Source organism: Grus americana, chromosome 1 (assembly GCF_028858705.1).
Source record: "Grus americana isolate bGruAme1 chromosome 1, bGruAme1.mat, whole genome shotgun sequence".
NCBI lineage: Eukaryota > Metazoa > Chordata > Aves > Gruiformes > Gruidae > Grus > Grus americana.
In genome coordinates this window covers 46,229,478-46,248,231 of record NC_072852.1, presented here as the reverse complement: position 1 = coordinate 46,248,231, position 18,754 = coordinate 46,229,478, and the positions used below count along the sequence as shown (strand labels likewise).

The 18,754-nt window shown below is 38.2% G+C and overlaps 1 protein-coding gene across 2 annotated transcripts in view; it reads right to left on the bottom strand.

The window, feature by feature from the left end:
- Positions 1 to 18,754, bottom strand: part of TMTC2 (transmembrane O-mannosyltransferase targeting cadherins 2) — a 262,796-nt gene that overhangs the window by 108,028 nt on the left and 136,014 nt on the right. Inside the window, exon 3 of one of the 2 annotated variants that reach the window (XM_054813137.1) lies at positions 2,711 to 3,539. In XM_054813137.1, coding sequence (XP_054669112.1) covers positions 2,711 to 3,539 — 829 coding nt within the window. The remainder of the gene's footprint in view (positions 1 to 2,710; positions 3,540 to 18,754) is intronic. The other variant, XM_054813138.1, reaches the window with a different exon arrangement.

Sequence of the window (18,754 nt, the reverse complement as noted above, 5' to 3'; positions counted from 1 at the left end):
CCATTTCTGAAGCAGTTGAGCTGCATTAATCCACAAATGCACCTGTGCTAATAGCTTGCCTCTCAAATGACCTTATTAGTACAGCACATCAGCTCAATGTTGTCACACAGCATCCAGCTGCAGAGTGGCTTTCATCCTGCTAGGCCAGAATACAGATGGATCTGGAACAAAACAGATCGGCTCCTTCCTTTAGCAAAAGCCGTCTTCGTGGATTTCTGCTTCTTTATCGGTTCCCACACGGGGAGTTTTTGAAAGGATCCCTTTTTGCTTTTTAGCCTAGGACAGAAGCTCTTGTTCAGAAGCTCTTTGCAGGAGGAGAGAGGAAAAGCATAACCATCAGGGAAAATGATCCTGCTGCTCAAAAATGATCAGAAGAAAGAAAATACTCATGAGGAAAAATGGCTGCGAGTCGAGGAAAACAGAAATGAGGAGTGGCAGCCACTTCTTAGCAGCCTAAAAGGAAGGCAAACACTTCTCCACTCTACCGTTTGACTGAGCAGTCCATTGTCTCACTGTCTGAATAGCCTATTTATCAGTAGCATTCATAAAACTAAAAAAAAGAGGCAAACAAAAATAAATTGTTTTTCCTACGTCAACCTCATTTAATTACTGAAGAGTAGTTTGAATCGTTGATCTCCTAATGCTTTGGCGGGATTGGCAGCCAGTCTAGTCCAGTCAGGCTTGCCTGATTGTATGAGAAATAGAAAATAAAATTAGCATAGTCAAAGCGAGGGATAATCTAGGAAGTATTCACAATAATGAATAGAGTTGGGTGACAGGTCGCTTTAGCTGGAAGTTTCTGATACCCAGCCTTGTTACAATGTGTGTGGGCTAGTAAATATTCAGCAGAGGTTTAACAGGATATTTTAAGGAGATTTACAGTCAGCTCAGTCATGTCTATATCACCACACTGACATGCTGTCTTTGCTTTTGCATATCTTACAAGAAACTTAATGTCAGCTTATATGGCAAGAAACCAGGCAATCATATATACATAACTCTGTGCATACCGAGATGTGTATGATGGAAATAGCTCGCCTTGTCTCCTGGGAGCATAATACCCAGTAGTCTAACTTCCAGACAACACTGCAGTCAATCCTACTATTGAATAAAAACTAGAATTTTTTTTTTGTAAAATCACAAACACTGGCTCAAGCAGACAATTATTAATACAGTCTAGGATATCTGTGGATCTCCACCAAGGACAAATATGAAACATACATTAACTATTTAATCAAGTGCACACACACTCTTTTCTTTCCAAGGAATACCAACGTTTTAATGCAAGCTTTATATCGTCACTAAACTGGTAAGTCTCACAGCATTATATAATCACTCTGGTGCGCTGTCTCACTGTTTGGTTACTTCATTTCTTGGCCTCCTGCTCTAGTTTTGAAAAAAAGTAAAAGAAATGGGATGTGCTCATTCACAGTTAACAAAAAGTCACTTACTGTAGCAACAAGTTTAATAATTTTACCTGGGGCGACAAAGCATATGAAGAAGAATTACAAAGTCAGACAGATGATTGACAAGCTACTATAATGCTGCTTTGCAAGGCATCATATCTGCCAAACCAACTTTTTCACTCCCTATCAGCTCACAGTAACACCTGCATTTGCCTCTTACTATCACAGCTTTTAGACTACGGCATGATAACTGTCTAACCAAGAAGCACACTTCCATCAGCAGATGACTTTGCATCATATAATGGGCTTTTGAGCAGAGAACTGGGGAAACTCAAGTGCAATACGTTTAAGTGCTGTCAAATTTTTCTTTCACAGAAAGGCAAAGCAATCAAGCGATCCCTTCTCACTTCTGATGAATTGTGAATAACGAAGGCTCAGTCAGTGCCTACACTGCACTCACAGGTGGTATTTTGACCGTTCTCATATAAACTTGCTTGTGTGCCAAGAGCAGTGCAGCCAGGCAGTATGGAGTTCAGGATCGCAGCTGGATCTGCCGTATATGCTGAAACCACAGAGCCACAGCTAAACACTGTTACTGATCCCTAAACTAGCTGCTTTACTGCCTGTTTGGATGTGTTTACACTAGCTGTAGTCACATTTCATTACGGCGTAGATACAACCTTTGAGAGAAGTAGCTGGGCAATGTTACGAATAGCTGACATTTATACATTAACATGAAGGCATAAGTATTTGACAATAACTCTTTACAGTACTTGCATGCAGGAGGAACTACAGTCATTTCCTAGGCTGAATAATATGACCTTATTTCCTCATTTTTATTATGTAGTATTGATGTTATTTGCATCAGATGAAATAAAAAACCAGCACCTCCCTGATCTGTCCTTTACTATTTCTTATATTTTCAACTCACAGAGAACAGAACATTCCGTGAACATATGAAAAACCTTCATTAACATGACAGATACCAGACTCCAAATGGAAAATTACCAGGGTGGGGTCCGTAACTCTAATAATGCATCTTTAATTCCAAAATACAGAACTAAGATCAATGAAAAAGAAAGTATCTTCTTACCTTAGGGTCTCATTTTCTCCACATTTATGCCAAACCTGTAACACCTAATCAAAACACATTCCTGCTTTTCCTCATTTTTACTAATGTACATACTACTGCAACTTAAAAGGACATTTCCTGAAGTATCCTCTTTAGATATAGTTGATAAAATCAGACAATTCAAAGGCAAAGAGGAATAAATAAAACATTCACCATAAAGAGCAAAAATTACCTTTAGCAGGGTTTACTTTTATCCCTGACCTATACAGCATCTCCTCATTCTGCCAGTCCCCATTCCTGACAACAGTCTTGAGTCCATAGAAAACAATTAATGCAGCAGTGGAACAAAAAACCAAGTTCTTCAGAAAGCGCTTTTGGGCTTTGACATAAAGGGCCCTGACACCTACTGTAACCAGCAGGCAGAAGCCCATACTAGGAACATACAGCACACGCTCTGCTATTACAAAGCCAACATAGAAAAATAGGTTTGTGGCAGGAACAAAGGGCACTATTAACAACGACAGAGACAGAATGACAATGTTCTCGGTTGAAGGAAGCTGCACTTTCTGCATTTCATGCCTTTTTATACCATTCTCTTCTTTTGATGCAAAGCTTGACTTCACCTCCAGTGTCTTGTACTCCATCTCTGAGTGGCAGCTATGCCCATTAGCATTCTGCTTGCCGTTCATTACAGTTCTCCCATTGCATTCTCTCTCATTGCTGGAGCCCTTCAAACTAAAGTAGGCAAGGAGGAAGAGCCCAGCATAGAAGGCCACAGTGTGTAGATTCCTCCAGTCACTGACTGCTTTCAGAAGAGGCACGGCATCCATAGACCAGTCAAAGCTGAGGGTATCTGGGCACAGCAACAGCCAGAGGTTCTTGGTTGGCAGGTAAAAGAAGGTCAGCGTACGTGTGAGAAAACTGTCTGAGTCAGCTGCTGGATTGTCAGAATTGGAAAAACTTGGGGGCTTGTTGCCCATCCAGTATAAGCGAACACCCAGCAGTGCAGTCCCCCAGGAGGTCAATAAACCAATGCTGAAGAAGAGGGTCAAATTCTTTCTCTGAAAGTAAAAAAAAAAAAAAAAATCATCAGTATAAATCAACACCAGGTGACCAGGTGTTTAATTCTGTAAATTATAAATAAAAGGAACAAAGAAATATCTGATACAACTTTTTTTGGTAATGGAAACAAGCACTATAGATCTTGGTCTCTGGCACGTGGATGACAAAATGTTGGGGTATTTAAAGTATATTAAGCCTGTATTGTAGTCAAGCCTTTAGAGATCTTAGGGCTGTCAGCCCTTGCTTAAGATTTAGTTGTGTAAACCTATGAAAACTCTTTATTTTAGAGGAATTTATGGAATCTTACAATGGTTCCTACATAATCTCCCAAATCCTTTCTTTGGTCCTGGCTGTGACGAAAACAAAAGTTTGCCTTAACTATTTTTAAGGTTTGAAGAATGTTCTAGTTCCGTTTTCTCTAATTAAAGTCTCTCCTAAAGTATTTCACCTGAGAACCAAATAAACTTTCCAAGAAGGCAAGAGAGGGAAACAGACACAGATTCCCTGTTTAGGTCTTCTGGTTTCTACCTGTTAACTACAGTGATCAACTGGAGCCTTCAGATCTGCCTACTACTGAAAGCCCCACTACATTTTGCATCTGACAGCTAAACAATATATTGGTGGGTTTTTTCAAGCACACTATATTAAATAAGTGCTCTAAAACCTTTCACATCTTGATACCCATGTAAATAATATGCGAAGCATGCATCTGCCTCCACCTACTCATGTCATCATGCTAGCAACTCAAAGAACCTCCACTTATTTATGGAATAACTCAACATTTTGCCAGCTGGAGCTGCTTGTTGGGTTCACCTTCGCTTCATCCGAAAGCACTTACTTATTCAGATGCTTGCAGAAACATACCACTTCTGCCTAAATGATAATCAGAAAGCAAGATTTTCTCACCTATTTCTAGGACTGATAAGCTTAAGTTCTGCTCTCAATTACATGGGCACCCTAAATGAAAGCTGGTTTGGATTACTCTCTCTGCAGAAGAATCTGTAAAAGCAAAAATATGTGTATTTTTATATTTCAGTTTCTCAGATGCCTTTTGAAAAGAAAAACTATTTGCCAAATAGCTCCAGATACAGTGTAAGCACTTTGATAATCTTTCCCTCCATTATTACAAAGAATTATTTGTCAATCATTTTTCATTTTATTAGGTCTGTTTTTTCCCTCTCACAGTACACATTCCTGAGACGGTTATTCAATGTTTCCTCAGTTAGTCAGAAGCAGGACCTCACACTGGAATGTTTTATCATATTTCTTTCAAACAGCTCATTTTTCTCCATTGTGAGGGCACTCTCCCCTTGATGTCATGAAATACAGATGATTGTGCTGTTCCATTTTAGGTCAATTATTAATAGTTTTCTACTATCAGGTTACTGATGTTCCAGTAACAAGATATAGTCTAGTCATCATAATTTATCTGCTTATCTCATGAAGAAATTTATTCCTTTGCACATTTCTATGTGAAGGACAGTTTTTCCTGGTGAAGTTTAAAATACTTAATGGCAGTTAGATTAATTAGTTAAATTTTGAGGCAATATGGAAGAATTCAATGGGGGCATTAGTAGGGAACAAAAAAATTTATAATGAGAATATTTACGTACTTGTATCAGAACCACCTAAAAAATGTTGGCACTTTTTATGTATGAAGTAAAGTGTGAGTCCACATATTTCATTTGCCATATTAATTCCAGTTTGATTTACCAGCTTTTGTATATTTCTATATCCTGGAAAATCAACAATTTTTTGGTAATAAATCAATCAAAATGCACATCTACACTTTATGATGAATATATTCCTTGGAAAGCATAACTGTAAAAAACTGCTTCTACTTGTAAACTGGATAATATTTCGCAACTCATCTCAGATGCTGTTTCATTCCTGCCTGCCAGGACTGTTTAAATGCTTTTAATGTTATAAAGCTGTGTAAACTGGTTATCACTGAAAGTCCCAACTAAATTTATATTTGGAATAAAAAGATTATTCAGATTTCATGGATTTGCATGCACACCCTCATAGTAAAACCTTATGTCCCTGGTACAACTTGTCCTTTCATTCCTGTCATATTTTGCCACATGAACATTTTTCTGCCCACCCCTCTGGCTCAATTATTTTTGAACTCATTTCCTTCAAACATGCATATAAACAACTCTCAAATGTTAAATGTGACCTTTTTTTTCTTCTCTTTTTACACACCCTTCGACAGTCTCTTAAGAGGAGGCTGCTTAGAGAGAAAGAAGCTGGGAAGTAGAAGATGGGGGTTTTTTGTTCATTTGTTTGTTTGTTTTAATTAGAAATTCAGAGCAGGTCTTTGCTGGAAGACTATATACCACTGGAAAGATTCAGAAATCCCAAATACTAAGCAAGTGAAACTTGATTAACAGATGAGAAGTGGGCTTTGATGGATTGCTTAGTTATTTTGTTAATACTTAACAACTGGAAGATAATCTCCCTTTCCTAAAGATCTAACAATTGTGCTTTTCAATTAAATCCTGAGCAAGTTCACATTACAATGTTCTTCGACAAAACCATGCTAGCACAGATATGCCATTCCTCATGGATAATACAGAAACCTCCTAAAAATTTTCAGATCTTCTTCATACATCATAAAACAGTGAAAATTAAAAGCTTGCCTCTTGCTTCTCGCCCTAGAATGCAAACAATCTGTACCTCAGAGCTAATCCATCCTAACTGCTAGAGTAACTATTTGCAGCGTCCCTTTTAAGCTAAATTTAAGATCTGTAAGGTCCTGCTCCTCACACTTCCCAGTTCTACAAAGAACACAACACATCTATATGCAGTATTGTGTTTCATGCTTTAACAAAATTTTATTACTTTTTTAAAACATTTTACACCGGTGTCAAATGAAATATGTAACCATTCACTCGTGGAGCTCAGAGATATTCGATTAGGTGGTTTTCCACACCATGTAAAATACTAGTTAAGTGGAGAAGGAGCTCTGGTGGATTCTTAATTGACTGACTACAGGAATGGAGTGCAAATATCCTCTTGTCACCTCAACCACAAATGGTTTGCATCCTTCCCCAGAAACTATTTCAGACATGGATCTTCTCAAAAGCCAGTAGCTTTACATTTTTTTTTTACAATTAACTACATGTTAACTACAGCTATCAATTGTGTAACACTGACATGCCATTGTGAATTTTCAGATTTCTGAGGAGATCCTCTGGACTCAGTTTAAAACTGAGACTAAAACTGTCCCTAACACTTAAATTTTTGTGACAAAAATTTAAAGTAGGATGCTTTTTTTTTAAATTTTTTTTCCTTTTTAAATCACACATAGATAGCACTGGCTCAAAAGGGGAATGACAAACTCATTGCCCTTTTTCCACTTTCAACATTCATGACTTTTGCACAGCTTTTATCCCTCAGTACTAATACAGTCAGAGATAATTAGAAAGGTTTAGCTCACATTTTGGCTTTACTTTTGTACAGCAAACCAAAGGAAAAAAAATTGTTACACCAATTTATTAAAATTAAATAATATAATTGGTTCCCCAGTAGACTTTTGCCTGCAAAGAAAGTGGTTTCAAAATGAACTCTGCTCAGACAAGCACTTTCTCTAGCAACTCTTCCTCCAAGCCTCCTGACAGCCTGTGCTCCTCTGACTGTGTACACTTAGTGTAGCCCAGCAGCAGGAAGAGATCCTCTGTAATGCTTGGCAGAAAGGATTTGGATTACTATACTCATGAGTCCTAATCCAGCCCATCTGCCATATGTTTTGACACCCCCATAAATCCTCTAACCTTTCATAAGTAGTCATTTTCATCTGGGGAAAAAATGAGCACTGATTTAGATCAGATTTAACATCTCTGCTGCCTGCTAACAGTCAAGTACCACCACTACAATTTTAGTGTTTGTGACTGCAGAAACCTTTTTCATCTCCCTACCAAAATCCATCTGCATGACCCACCCACATTGCACATTTCCCTTGCATTAAATCCTAATTCCTCACTCCATTATACTGCTCTTAAATAAGGCACTGCAGCAGATTTCTTGATTGGGCAGCCCCTGCCAAAGCTCAGTCATCACCTAAGCGGTATCCAAACCAGTTTCAAAAGATACTAGTCTTTTAACCTCACCTTGTGCATTTCACAAAACAGCATTAAATACAGCACATGGTCAAGATAGTCTAGATATCAAAATCACCGGGGCTAACCACACACAAAATGTTATTTTTAGAACTCAGGAAATGCAGAAAAGAAAGTGGTTAAGTCACCAGGCATTACTCACAGGAGTTTCTTTTCCAGCTTAGAGCTCCTTGAAAATATGTTGGCTTGAGAACTGGGGCTTCCCAAAGTAGCAAAATGCTGCCAGATCACTAGACTGACAGTATCTTGTTTCCACGACAGGTAGAGGCTGCTGGATCGCAGCTCATCCAAGTTTGAGCTGAACTAGATTTCGACACGTATCCCTGCCAGGGATGAAGCTATTTGCCACAACCCCTGCTGGGTTGTAGTACTGAGCTGGAAGTGGCCTTTACCGCTCCCTCTCCACCTGCCCAGTTTGGTCTTGCCCACACAACCCACTAAATGAGGTTCACTCATTTACGTTAGGGATACAACAACACCTGGCCTGAAGGCCTGTTTTTCCTCTGAGCTGGAACTCTGTCTATAGCTTATCCAATAGTGTGACCAACTGTACATATTAAATGACATTTACTTATAGTGTTATGAACCCCCACAATTCTTCCTCAAAAAGGAAGTCAGTGCATTCACAAAACAGCTGAAGATTATGTCTATATATTAATTAGCAAGTAGCACAAGCTAAGTCGTCCTTATTGCTGCTGACTTGCCTTACTAAAATTTAAATTGAGTTATAAATACTGGCATTTAAAATTGCCCAAAGTCTTCCTCTAAAATCTTTAATTCTTTAATATGAATCTGTAAATTAAAAAACAAACAAACAAACAAGAAAAACCCAAACCCACAACCCTTTAGCCTCTCAGTTGAAAAAATATTTATAAGGACTACAGGGGAAAAGATAAATTGCATTAAGAGCAGAAACTGCATGAATGACTGGAGGTAGTACAAGAGCAGAAGGGACTTAAATTAGCTCGATAAACCTGTGAGCATGATCAGTGCAACAGAGCAGGCTCTCTCTGAGGATAAGTCTACACAGCCAAACACGCGCGACAGTGGTGACTATGGGTATCTACCCAGGGTTAATCCCTCTATCTGCAGCAGTAAGAACTTAACACAGGAGGTTAGAAGCCCACTGGGACCAAAAGACATTCCTGAACTGCCAGATCGCTCAGGAATGCTGTCCAGCACCACTCTTACCAGCACACAGGTTGACAGGTGGTCCAACAGTCATACCTGCATTGCATTTAACAAGCATTGTCTCATTCAAGAGGTTTTTTGCAGTGAAGGAAGGGTGCTGAGAGCTCAATGAACATGCAAGTATGTGGAAAGGCAGAACTGGAATTCAAAATGATCTTGAAAAAAATAGAGAAATCTTCAGAAAAACCCATATAAAAGGCAGAAGCAACTCCGACTGCTTAAAGCTACACAAGTATGACACGTGGAACAAATAGCTGGCTCGTCTTCAGAGAGGCATCAGGGATTATCGCAGATCACAAGCAACTCTTTTACACCACTTTCAAAAAGGTAAACACTGTACCGAGACTACAGATGAAAGTACATCCTTCAAGATATGTGAAGTAATCCTTCCACTCTTCTCAATACCAGTAAATCCTAAAAGCACTTCGTTCCAGCATAGAACTTTCAGAAATAAATGAAGGAACTGTATAGAGGTCAGAAGTGGGGAATGAGACTGATTAGTGATCTAGAAAAACACGTCCCACACGGAAAAAATGAAGAACATAAGCTGCTTACACTACAGCTGCCTCCTAGTGCATAAATGACTGCTGCAAACGGGAAATGAATAATCTGTTATCTATATCCATGTCGGAAGGATAAGAATAATAAGCTTCAGATCAAGAAAGGAAGATTCAAGTTAGTGATCAGGAGATGATTTCTACTGCTCAATATAGGGATGTGCTGGAAAAATTTGCTGTGGAGGTTGGCTCTATGGCTTTAACTTTAAGAATGGATTAAATGTGTAACTTGTGGAAAAGACAGAAGTATTGTCAGTCCTGTTTCAGGGACACTACAGTGCACTGTGTGGCCTCTTGAGGTAACTTCTAAGCACAACTTCCTGTGACTACCATAACAGTACCACCAGCATTCCTACTGAAAAGCAGCGTACTTTTTTCTAGAAATATTTTCTGTTTGTGAGTTTTAAAAGTATAAACCATCCATTTTCTGTCGATTTCTGCATTAAGTACTAGAGCTTCCTGCGATCCTACTTTGTCTTAACATTTGTTCCACTTCCCTCCAACTCAAGAAAAATGTTAGTTAAGATGATCCTCACATTTTGTTCCCCCAGTCACATTAGCATCTTCTGAAAATTTCTAAAATCCACCTCTTACAAACTAACACTTTTTTTCCCCTAATGGTTGTACAGATCCATGCCATTTTCTCTAATAAAAAAATCCTTAATCATATATGCTAATGGTTTGCACTCTTCATCCATCCATCAATTTAAAGGTGATAGCTGCCCATCTCTGCCATTAAGATATTCTCTCATTCTAGAGCACATTTCTTAAAACTACTGTGTATAAATACTTCTGCAGAGTTTAAAAAAAAAAAACTGCCAAGAAAAGATTAATAAAAATAATCTGAGTCAATTAATTATTTCTAGCCTTCCCACCATAATGTAAAAACTACTTTTTTTCTTGCTATATTCCCTCCTCTGCCCTCCTCATCTTCTTCATAAGCATACTTCTACCCCCAGATATATGCATACATGGTGTTGCAAAAATGAAAAATAAAACAAACAAAAAGACAGAAACTTTGTCTTGAGAGCTTTAGTGCAAAATCAAACAATGTAAATATTGGTTTCTAGTTGCTAAATAATAATAATGATGATTATTATTATTATTCAAGCTTTCTATTTGGTAGAATAGTGTGCCATTGATGCCAGCATTTACATGAGTTAATGGCCACATTTCAAACTCGCCCAGTGAGAATGCTAACAGCAATACTGACTCAAAAAGTCAGCACTATAATGTTATAACTTCTTGATAACATACAAGATATAAAAAAGAAGTTAAGGAAAAAAGAGTAAAAGTAAATAATCCAACTAAGACTCTGCAAAAAGTTAACAGCATACATAATGACACACAAAAATGCTGGAAATTTTTAAAACCTGTTATTATCAACATGCTAAGAAACCCAGCTAGCACACACAAGCACACAACGTGACAGAGCAATTCATATAAGTTCAAAGGGACCCAAAGGAAAATTCCAGGTGTGTAAAACAGCACCAGCTCGCGTCTGAGCGTGCACTACAAGGAGTCAGGACAGTCTCACAGATGAGTGGCACGGCTCAGGTGTGCAGCACAGCTCAGCCCTCTGCTTGAGCAACTTGATGAGTAGCCCTGCAGAGCCCTGAGCAGAGACAAAGCTTTGCCCAAGTCCTAGTGAGAAGGCAAAGGTTGTACCTGCTGTACAGCCGGGCTGTCCTCGGGCTGTCCGCTCGAGTAACAAACACACCTGAAAATGAGTGCCCAAGGCGGAGGCCCACCATGGCATTTATATCTCCTACACCGTATAAAGTGAATCTGACCTGGCAATGCTTTTGAACTACTCGTCCTGTACAAAGTGTTGGCAACTTACTAAAGCCTTGCTCACCTGAACGGATGGATATGCATTTTTTCTTCTAAAGAAAGTTTGTTATGTTCTTCTGCACAATGTACAGGCGTGTTTAGGAAAAAAAGAAGCATAAAATGTCTCTTAGAGCACATGCTGCAATCCTATCAACCTACCGCCAAAAATTATGACACATTTCACATGTTTCCTACACTAATAAGATGGCAATAAAGGAAAATTAAAGCCTAAGAGCTGATTTAATATGCAGGGGGAGAAAAACACACACTATAAGAATCTAAATAGACAAATACTTTTTAACTGACTAATGCAAATAGAAATGGATTTTATGAGCAAAAACATCATTTAATCCCAAATTAAGCCTCTGGCAATGACTAAGCAACTTTATCAATCCAGTCGGAGGAAGTCATCAATAATCAATTTCTGTACATGGTATAAATAGCAAGTTGACTGTAGCTTTGACAGAACAACCTATCTAGGTGTAATAGAAATCCATCACCTGGAAGCCCATTGAGCTACAAAAGTCAGTTTCTACAGCGCAAAACAAGCAGCATCTAATGTGTTTTTTCTGCTTTCCCCTTTGCCAACTGAAAATTTGAGGTGTTTTCTTTATTTGTACCTTTAAAATACAGCAAAAGAACAAGCAGCAAAGTTATCTTGAAATTATGTTCGTAATAAAGAAAATATATTACAAATGTGAACATTTAATTGTAATTCTTCTAGTAAAGTAAAGCTTAAACACCTACAACATTTCCAAAGAGAAACACAGATAAAATTGAAAGTCCACATCAAATATAGAACCTGCTTATCAACTCAGAAGGTGCTTTATATTATCGAGAGATTTGTTTAAGATCATACAAGTAGGCACTTACTTCCTTTGAAAAAGAATATTTAAACCTTGTTTTGGTGCAGATATTTTATTTTCAGATCTACTGGCTCAGTAATATAGGGAAAAAAATTAAGTGACTCAGAACCCGTTTGTGTAACAAACTGAATACAGGGCTACGTTGTAACTAAAAAAAATGTTAAAGAAAAAAAAATCCCACCCCCTTTCTACACCCACAGACCCATGAAATACATTTCTTTATGAGGTGGTACAGGAGGATGGCCAAAAGACACTCACAAGCAGCACAACTGTTATGCCTGAAGTCATTACCTTTAGAAGTAGGAATAAATTTCACAGTATCAGCCATTTACTAGTTATTAATTTCAGATGCAGAGCTTATTATAAATAACAGCCTAAAGGACGTTTCCTATGGTCTGGATGTAATCTCTGTATAAATTCTACTTATTCTATGCTGCACTAGCATCATGTTTCAAACAACAGGAACCACAAAGAACTGGAGAAGCTAAAGGAAATGTAGCAATGACTATCAGTCTCAGAAAGCCTTCAGAAAAGTGATTTACAGCAAAAACTACATACCTTTGAGATTCAAAGTCACTGCCAACAGCAGATGAAAGGTAATTCAAAGAGAATGCTAACATACAGTAGGTCACCACCACTGATGAAAAGCTTGGTTTCCAAGTATACTGATAGGAACCCCTCTCATACTCATAGTCAAAACAAATAGTCTGAAACACATGTGCATGCCTCCTTTGTCATCTAACCTAGTCTTGCCTCCCATGTAGCTAACCAGGCGGCAATAAAATTCTGGAGATACGTGCTTTGACATTGAAATAACAACACATTGGAATTAGAAAATTAATAGAGAGAACAAATTAAACTTTTTGAAGCAAATAGCACTGGCTAGCTATATAAGTAATGACTACCCAATGATAGCAAAGAGTGTTATAAAGATATCACGGGAATAGAAATGCAAAAATATAAGAATATTTAGTCAATGATAAAATCTGCAAACATTTCAACAGAAAATATCCTCAAAAGTACGTTTGATAAAAATAATAGAATAACCTTGAATGGGATGTCCTCTACCTTGTTTCCCTACACTTGAAATATGAGGAAGGTAATTTAAAAAAATCATAGAATCATAGAATGCCCTGAGTTGGAAGGGACCCATAAGGATCACCAAGTCCAACTCCTGGCTCCACACAGGACCAGCCAAATCAGAGCATATGACCGAGAGCGTTATCCAGACGCTTCTTGAACTCAGTCAAGCTCAGTGCTGTGACCACTTCCCTGGGGAGCCTGTTCCAGTGCCCGACCACCCTCTTACTTACATAGCTAGCCAGTGCTATTTGCTTCAAAAAGTTTAACTTGTTCTATTAATTTTCTAATTCCAATGTGTTGTTCAAAAGTATTAGTGTTAATTTTTTGTACCCTTAATCTAGATACCTTTTTAAGGGGTATTTAAAAGGATATTTAAGCATAGCCCTTTTAAAAACAAACTATATTACTAAGGTCTGATCCAGAGACACACAGAGTTAAAGGTAAAGCAATTACTGACCTCAGTAATGCAAAACCAAATCCTTAACAATCCAAATAGAGAGATGAAAAATGGTGAAGCGGAATATGGATGACAAAACTTACTTCGTATCACGGGATTGTAATTGACATGGTGACTCATTACTCTCCATTAAGCTAATGTGAAGAAATGAGGCAGGTAGCAATCTCCCGTGAACCAAGATACTTTTCAACCAAACTATTAGGGGGTGAAGTACTTAAAAGAGGTCAATTACTGGTACTGTAAGAGGTATGCTGAAACCCCTTAATCGATTACATTAAACTTACTCGAAAGCCTGCACAGTTATCTTGTTTAGCTTAAAATAAGATCTTTAATATTTCCCACTAGGCAATGATCTGTGGTCAAATCAGTTTAGCTTGTAAAACAATCCAGCTTCTCTGAAGGAAATGAAAGAATATGTATTCTTTTAGAAGAAACCAAGAAATTTATTTTTCATTAAATACATTCAGTACCATTATCAAAACATTTGTTTTAAATAAGTTTATTTCCTTTTTGGATAAAACAAAGGAGGAAGAACTAAAAATGGTGCAAATGGCAATAATGCACATACTTATCCATATTCTCACACACACACACACACACACACACACACAGAGCCTTCCTTATTAATTCTTGGTTTGTAGACTTGCTGTATTGCAAAGGTGTTTCAGGCATCAAGGAAGTAAATGCAACAGTCTTTCCTGAGCATGGCTCTGGTGCAAACAGCCAGCCATTATGAAACTCATTCCAGTCTCATTAACGAGCGAAGTTTGGAAGCGCAGCATTTTGGAGCTATAAAGAGATGATTTATAATGAGACTTCACTCAGTGGGAAGGCCAAAGTACAGCAGTTCTCTCTCCAAGTTATCATAATACAAAGCTATTTAATGAGTGTGGGATTTCTTCGAGAATTCAACAAAGGCAGGATTTGGAAGAGGATGTGTTACATTATGCAGACACCCACATCACTGAACGTTTCTGCTACACTAAAATAATAAAAATCCTCAAAGTTGTTCCTATTTTGAGTTTTTGGTTTGTTTTTAATAAGCGCTTTCAAATGTAAAACACTGATTTGTAGAGATTAGCAAATCAACATATTTCAGTATAAAAAAGTTAGCAAAGTCTAGTGAACCTAGGTTGCCTAAGATCAGGGACTCCATAGTGCAAAAGAAAAAATTGTGCCCCGAAGCAAGACACTGGCTGGCAGAGCAGCAACAAAAGAGCAGAGACGTAACTTTCCTTAACAAATTCAGCAGAAGCCTGTGGCAGTTACCTGCCTCCTTACAGCACTCTCCCCTTCAGGGGAGCACTAAGCCTGCTGGTGACCCAAATTCAATTGCACACAAACCTGAGTCCTCCCCTTAATCCAGTCCAGATGAAAGCTACATCCAGCCTCCAACAATGTTGTTTTTTTTTTTAAAAATAAATTTCAGTAACCCATATGCCATAATCTTCATGCATAAATTGAGCACATAAGGGCTTTACACATTAGAAATTAATCACTTGGCTTTCAGATTACATTACTGAGTAGTTTCTAATGAAGGATGGCAGTGGGAGGGACAATGGAGCAGAGTATGCCAAACTTTTTTAAAATCAAAATACAGGAATAACTAGACTAACACTCAAATCAGATTTATTTTCTAACTAGTAAATTTAGACTGTGGCTTCTTCATAATATGAGATTTAGACAGCAATGCCACTTTAGGAACTTTTGTTTATTTGTTTTCTTATGGTTTTCAGGGTGATCAGTTCCTTGCACAAAATTACATGGTGTCAGCCCAACAGAGGGAACAGTGTGCGGGGGTGGAAAGCTGAAGGAAGTGGTGCGACTTTGTTAAGCCATGACTGCTACCAAAGACGCCTATCAAACCATGACTTCCAAGAATACCACTAGGACAGCTGCACTCTTGCCATGCATTGTAGCAAAACACACACACTCATCCTTGCTTCTTCAGCAAACTGAGACTTGTAATGGTAATACTTACATGGGAGCAGTTACAACTGTGATACCTTAAGTAGTAACATTTCGTTTTTCTAAGTCTTGAAAAAAAACCAAAGTTACACTAAACATAAGATACATAACTTACATTAAAACCACAAATCCTTGAGACATCACGCACAAAAAAGGATTACATGGCCACAAAATTCCCTCCCACCTGGCAGTCTTAAGAATGTCCGTTCTACACAAGCTGCTTGTTTTCAAGGTCAGTACATAAATTACCCAGATGTCATACTAGTAAAGATCCAAACTCCTTGGTCTTGCAAAAAGTTGTGTGACATATTTCCTTGTCCCTTGGAAGTATGCACATCTTCAGCTCCTTGATAATTTCAGATAGTAAAATGAACTCCACTGCTAGTGTTTTGTCTGTGCTTCAAACCATCTGCCCAACCCACAGATGAATCATAAGCTCATCATTTTCCTGTCAAAAGCACCTTAAGACTCCCTCTGAAACCTTCTCCATCTCTCCCTCATGAATGGAATAGTTATCCTCAAATCGCTCCAAAAAGTGGAAATTCTTCCAAAGTTTTGCTACAAGTACTATGACGAAATGCACCTGATACCAGATCAAGATGCTGCTTCTATCACCAGCGCTGACATGGAGTACTGTGTCCAGCTCTGGGGGCCCCAGTACAATAAAGACATGGACCCGTTGGAGCAGGTCCAGAAGAGGGCCGCAAAAATGACCAGAGGGCTGGAGCACCTCTCCTATGAGGAAAGGCTGAGAGGGTTGGGGTTGTTCAGCCTGGAGAAGGGAAGATCTTATTGTAGCCTTTCAATATTTAAAGGGGCCTTATAAAAAAGATGGGAACAGACTTTTTAGGAGTGCCTGCAGTGATAGGACAAAGAGTAATGGTTTTAAACTAAAGGAGGGTAGATTTAGACTAGCTATAAGGAATAATTTTTTTTAATGATGAGGGTGGTGAGGCATTGGAACAGGTTGCCCAGAAAGGTGGTAGATGCCCCATCCCTGGAAACATTCAAGGCCAGGTTGGATGGGGCTCTGAGCAACCTGATCTAGTGGAGTGTATCCCTGCCCATGGCAGGGGGGTTGGACTAGATGACCTTTAAAGGTCCCTTCCAACCCAAACTAATCTATCATTCTGTGATTCTATGAGACAGATATGCTGAATTACATTAAGCAGATTGCTTAACCACCCTCTATCTTGTTTTGCTCTAATCCTTCCCTGCTGCCCCTAAATTCAGATGTTATCATAGAATCAGTCAAGCTCAGGTTGGATGGGGCTTTGAGCAACCTGATCTAGTTGAAGATGTCCCTGCCCATGGCAGGGGGGTTGGACTAGATTATCTTCAGAGGTCCCTTCCAACCCAAACTCTTCTGTGATTCTATGATACTATACTGAAATGCAATGATGCCTTTGGAAATGGTGGTGTCCACCTTTATGCCTAAAAAATGTCTTATAAAATTTACTGTGACCCAACACCGCATCCTGGGAATAACAAGTGCAGTATCATCTATCTCCTACTCTTCCAGATTTTATGATTTAAAGATTTAGGTAGACAGATACAGAACAAGTGGATGCTTGGACTGGTTGGACTTGATGATCTTAAAGTCTTTTTCCAACCAAAACAATTCTATGATTCGATGATTCTAAGTCCAGCTAAATTGAGGTTGTAGCCTTTAGCTGACAATTTCAGCTACTACTATACTACAAAGAAATTGATTTGAAAGAATTAATCAGTTTTGAACCATCAGCAGTTACCTTGTTTGCCAGAATCCCACTAAGAAAAAAGACAAAAGACTTATTGTTCTTAGATATAAGTTCGTCGAGGTATGAAGGGAGAGATAGCATCTTTTATTAGAGCAAGCAGCATAGCTAGAAAAACATACACATTATAATTGGAAAAAATAGACTAAAAATGGACAGCTTGTCTAATAAAAGATATTGCCCCCTTCCAATAAAGTCTGTTATATTTTCTACCAATCCGATGACAATTATGTGCTGTTTACTATTAAGGATGAAAAAAGTCTAGAGAAGTGAGGGCAATTTAACTATAAAAAAAGTCTATTCATCATTGCATAGTTTTCAGCTGAAGTGTGCAAAGCAGACATGAGGCTTTTAGCACAATACCACTGAAAGACACTAGGAATTTGCTCTCTTCTTAATACACAGCACTTTTATTAAATTCTTGCCTCACACAGGAATGACCAAAATAATCCCAGAATTCCTTTTCCTTTAAAATAAAATAATGTTGAACAGGGAAATTTCAGACAACTATTTTTGCATTAGTGAGGGGAAGACATGGGGTAAGAAGCTAGAAATATGATGGGAATGGAAGGAAATTTCACAAGTAACAGAAATCAATAATTTAAAAGAAAGAAACAAAGATCAGAAACCAAGAGAAGAAAGGAGAGACAATACAGATATAACGCACAACAGTAATGGGTTAAAATAAGAAATTCAAGTTCTTATCGTTTCCCAAAGAGAAAGGTATGATTTGAAAAAAATGGGGGGTGGAGTGGAAGGGCATACAGAAATCTGCAATAGTATAGCTATTCAAAATAAATCACAAAGTAAAGGAAAAGAGTTTGAAATAAATTTGAACATGAGAACAAAACCAGAAAGACAACTTTCTTGGTTTGAGAACCTCTTCTGCGACCCCTCTTCTTTCTCCTTGTCTTTGAACTTGCAGATATCTGCTATCAGAGTGGTTGCCAGCAACTCCAATTTGGCTAGGTCTCACTCTTTTAAAATAGACCCAAATTCTGTCTGTCCTGGGTGGGTACAACAGAAGTAACTGCAGCGCTTAAGATGATGAGATACTCCTACTGCCAGCTCCCCTCTACCTACTAAGCTATAAACTTCTGCAGTCACTAAAAAAAAACTGGTTCTAGAGAATACTATACAAGATCTAGGTGGAAAAGAGAAAAAGACTTAAAGAGGACTACTGTAACTTGTAATGAAGTGCCAAGACTCCTAGTCAACAGTGCATATATTTTTTTTTAATTTATTTATTTATTTTTATACCTTCCTCTGTGGGTGAGGCAAACACTGTGGCACATACATCCTTGGGCATGTCAAGGGTTTATATTCTGGGGGTTTTTTTCCAATAGTCTAATGAGGACATGACTAATTTCCATGTAATGAA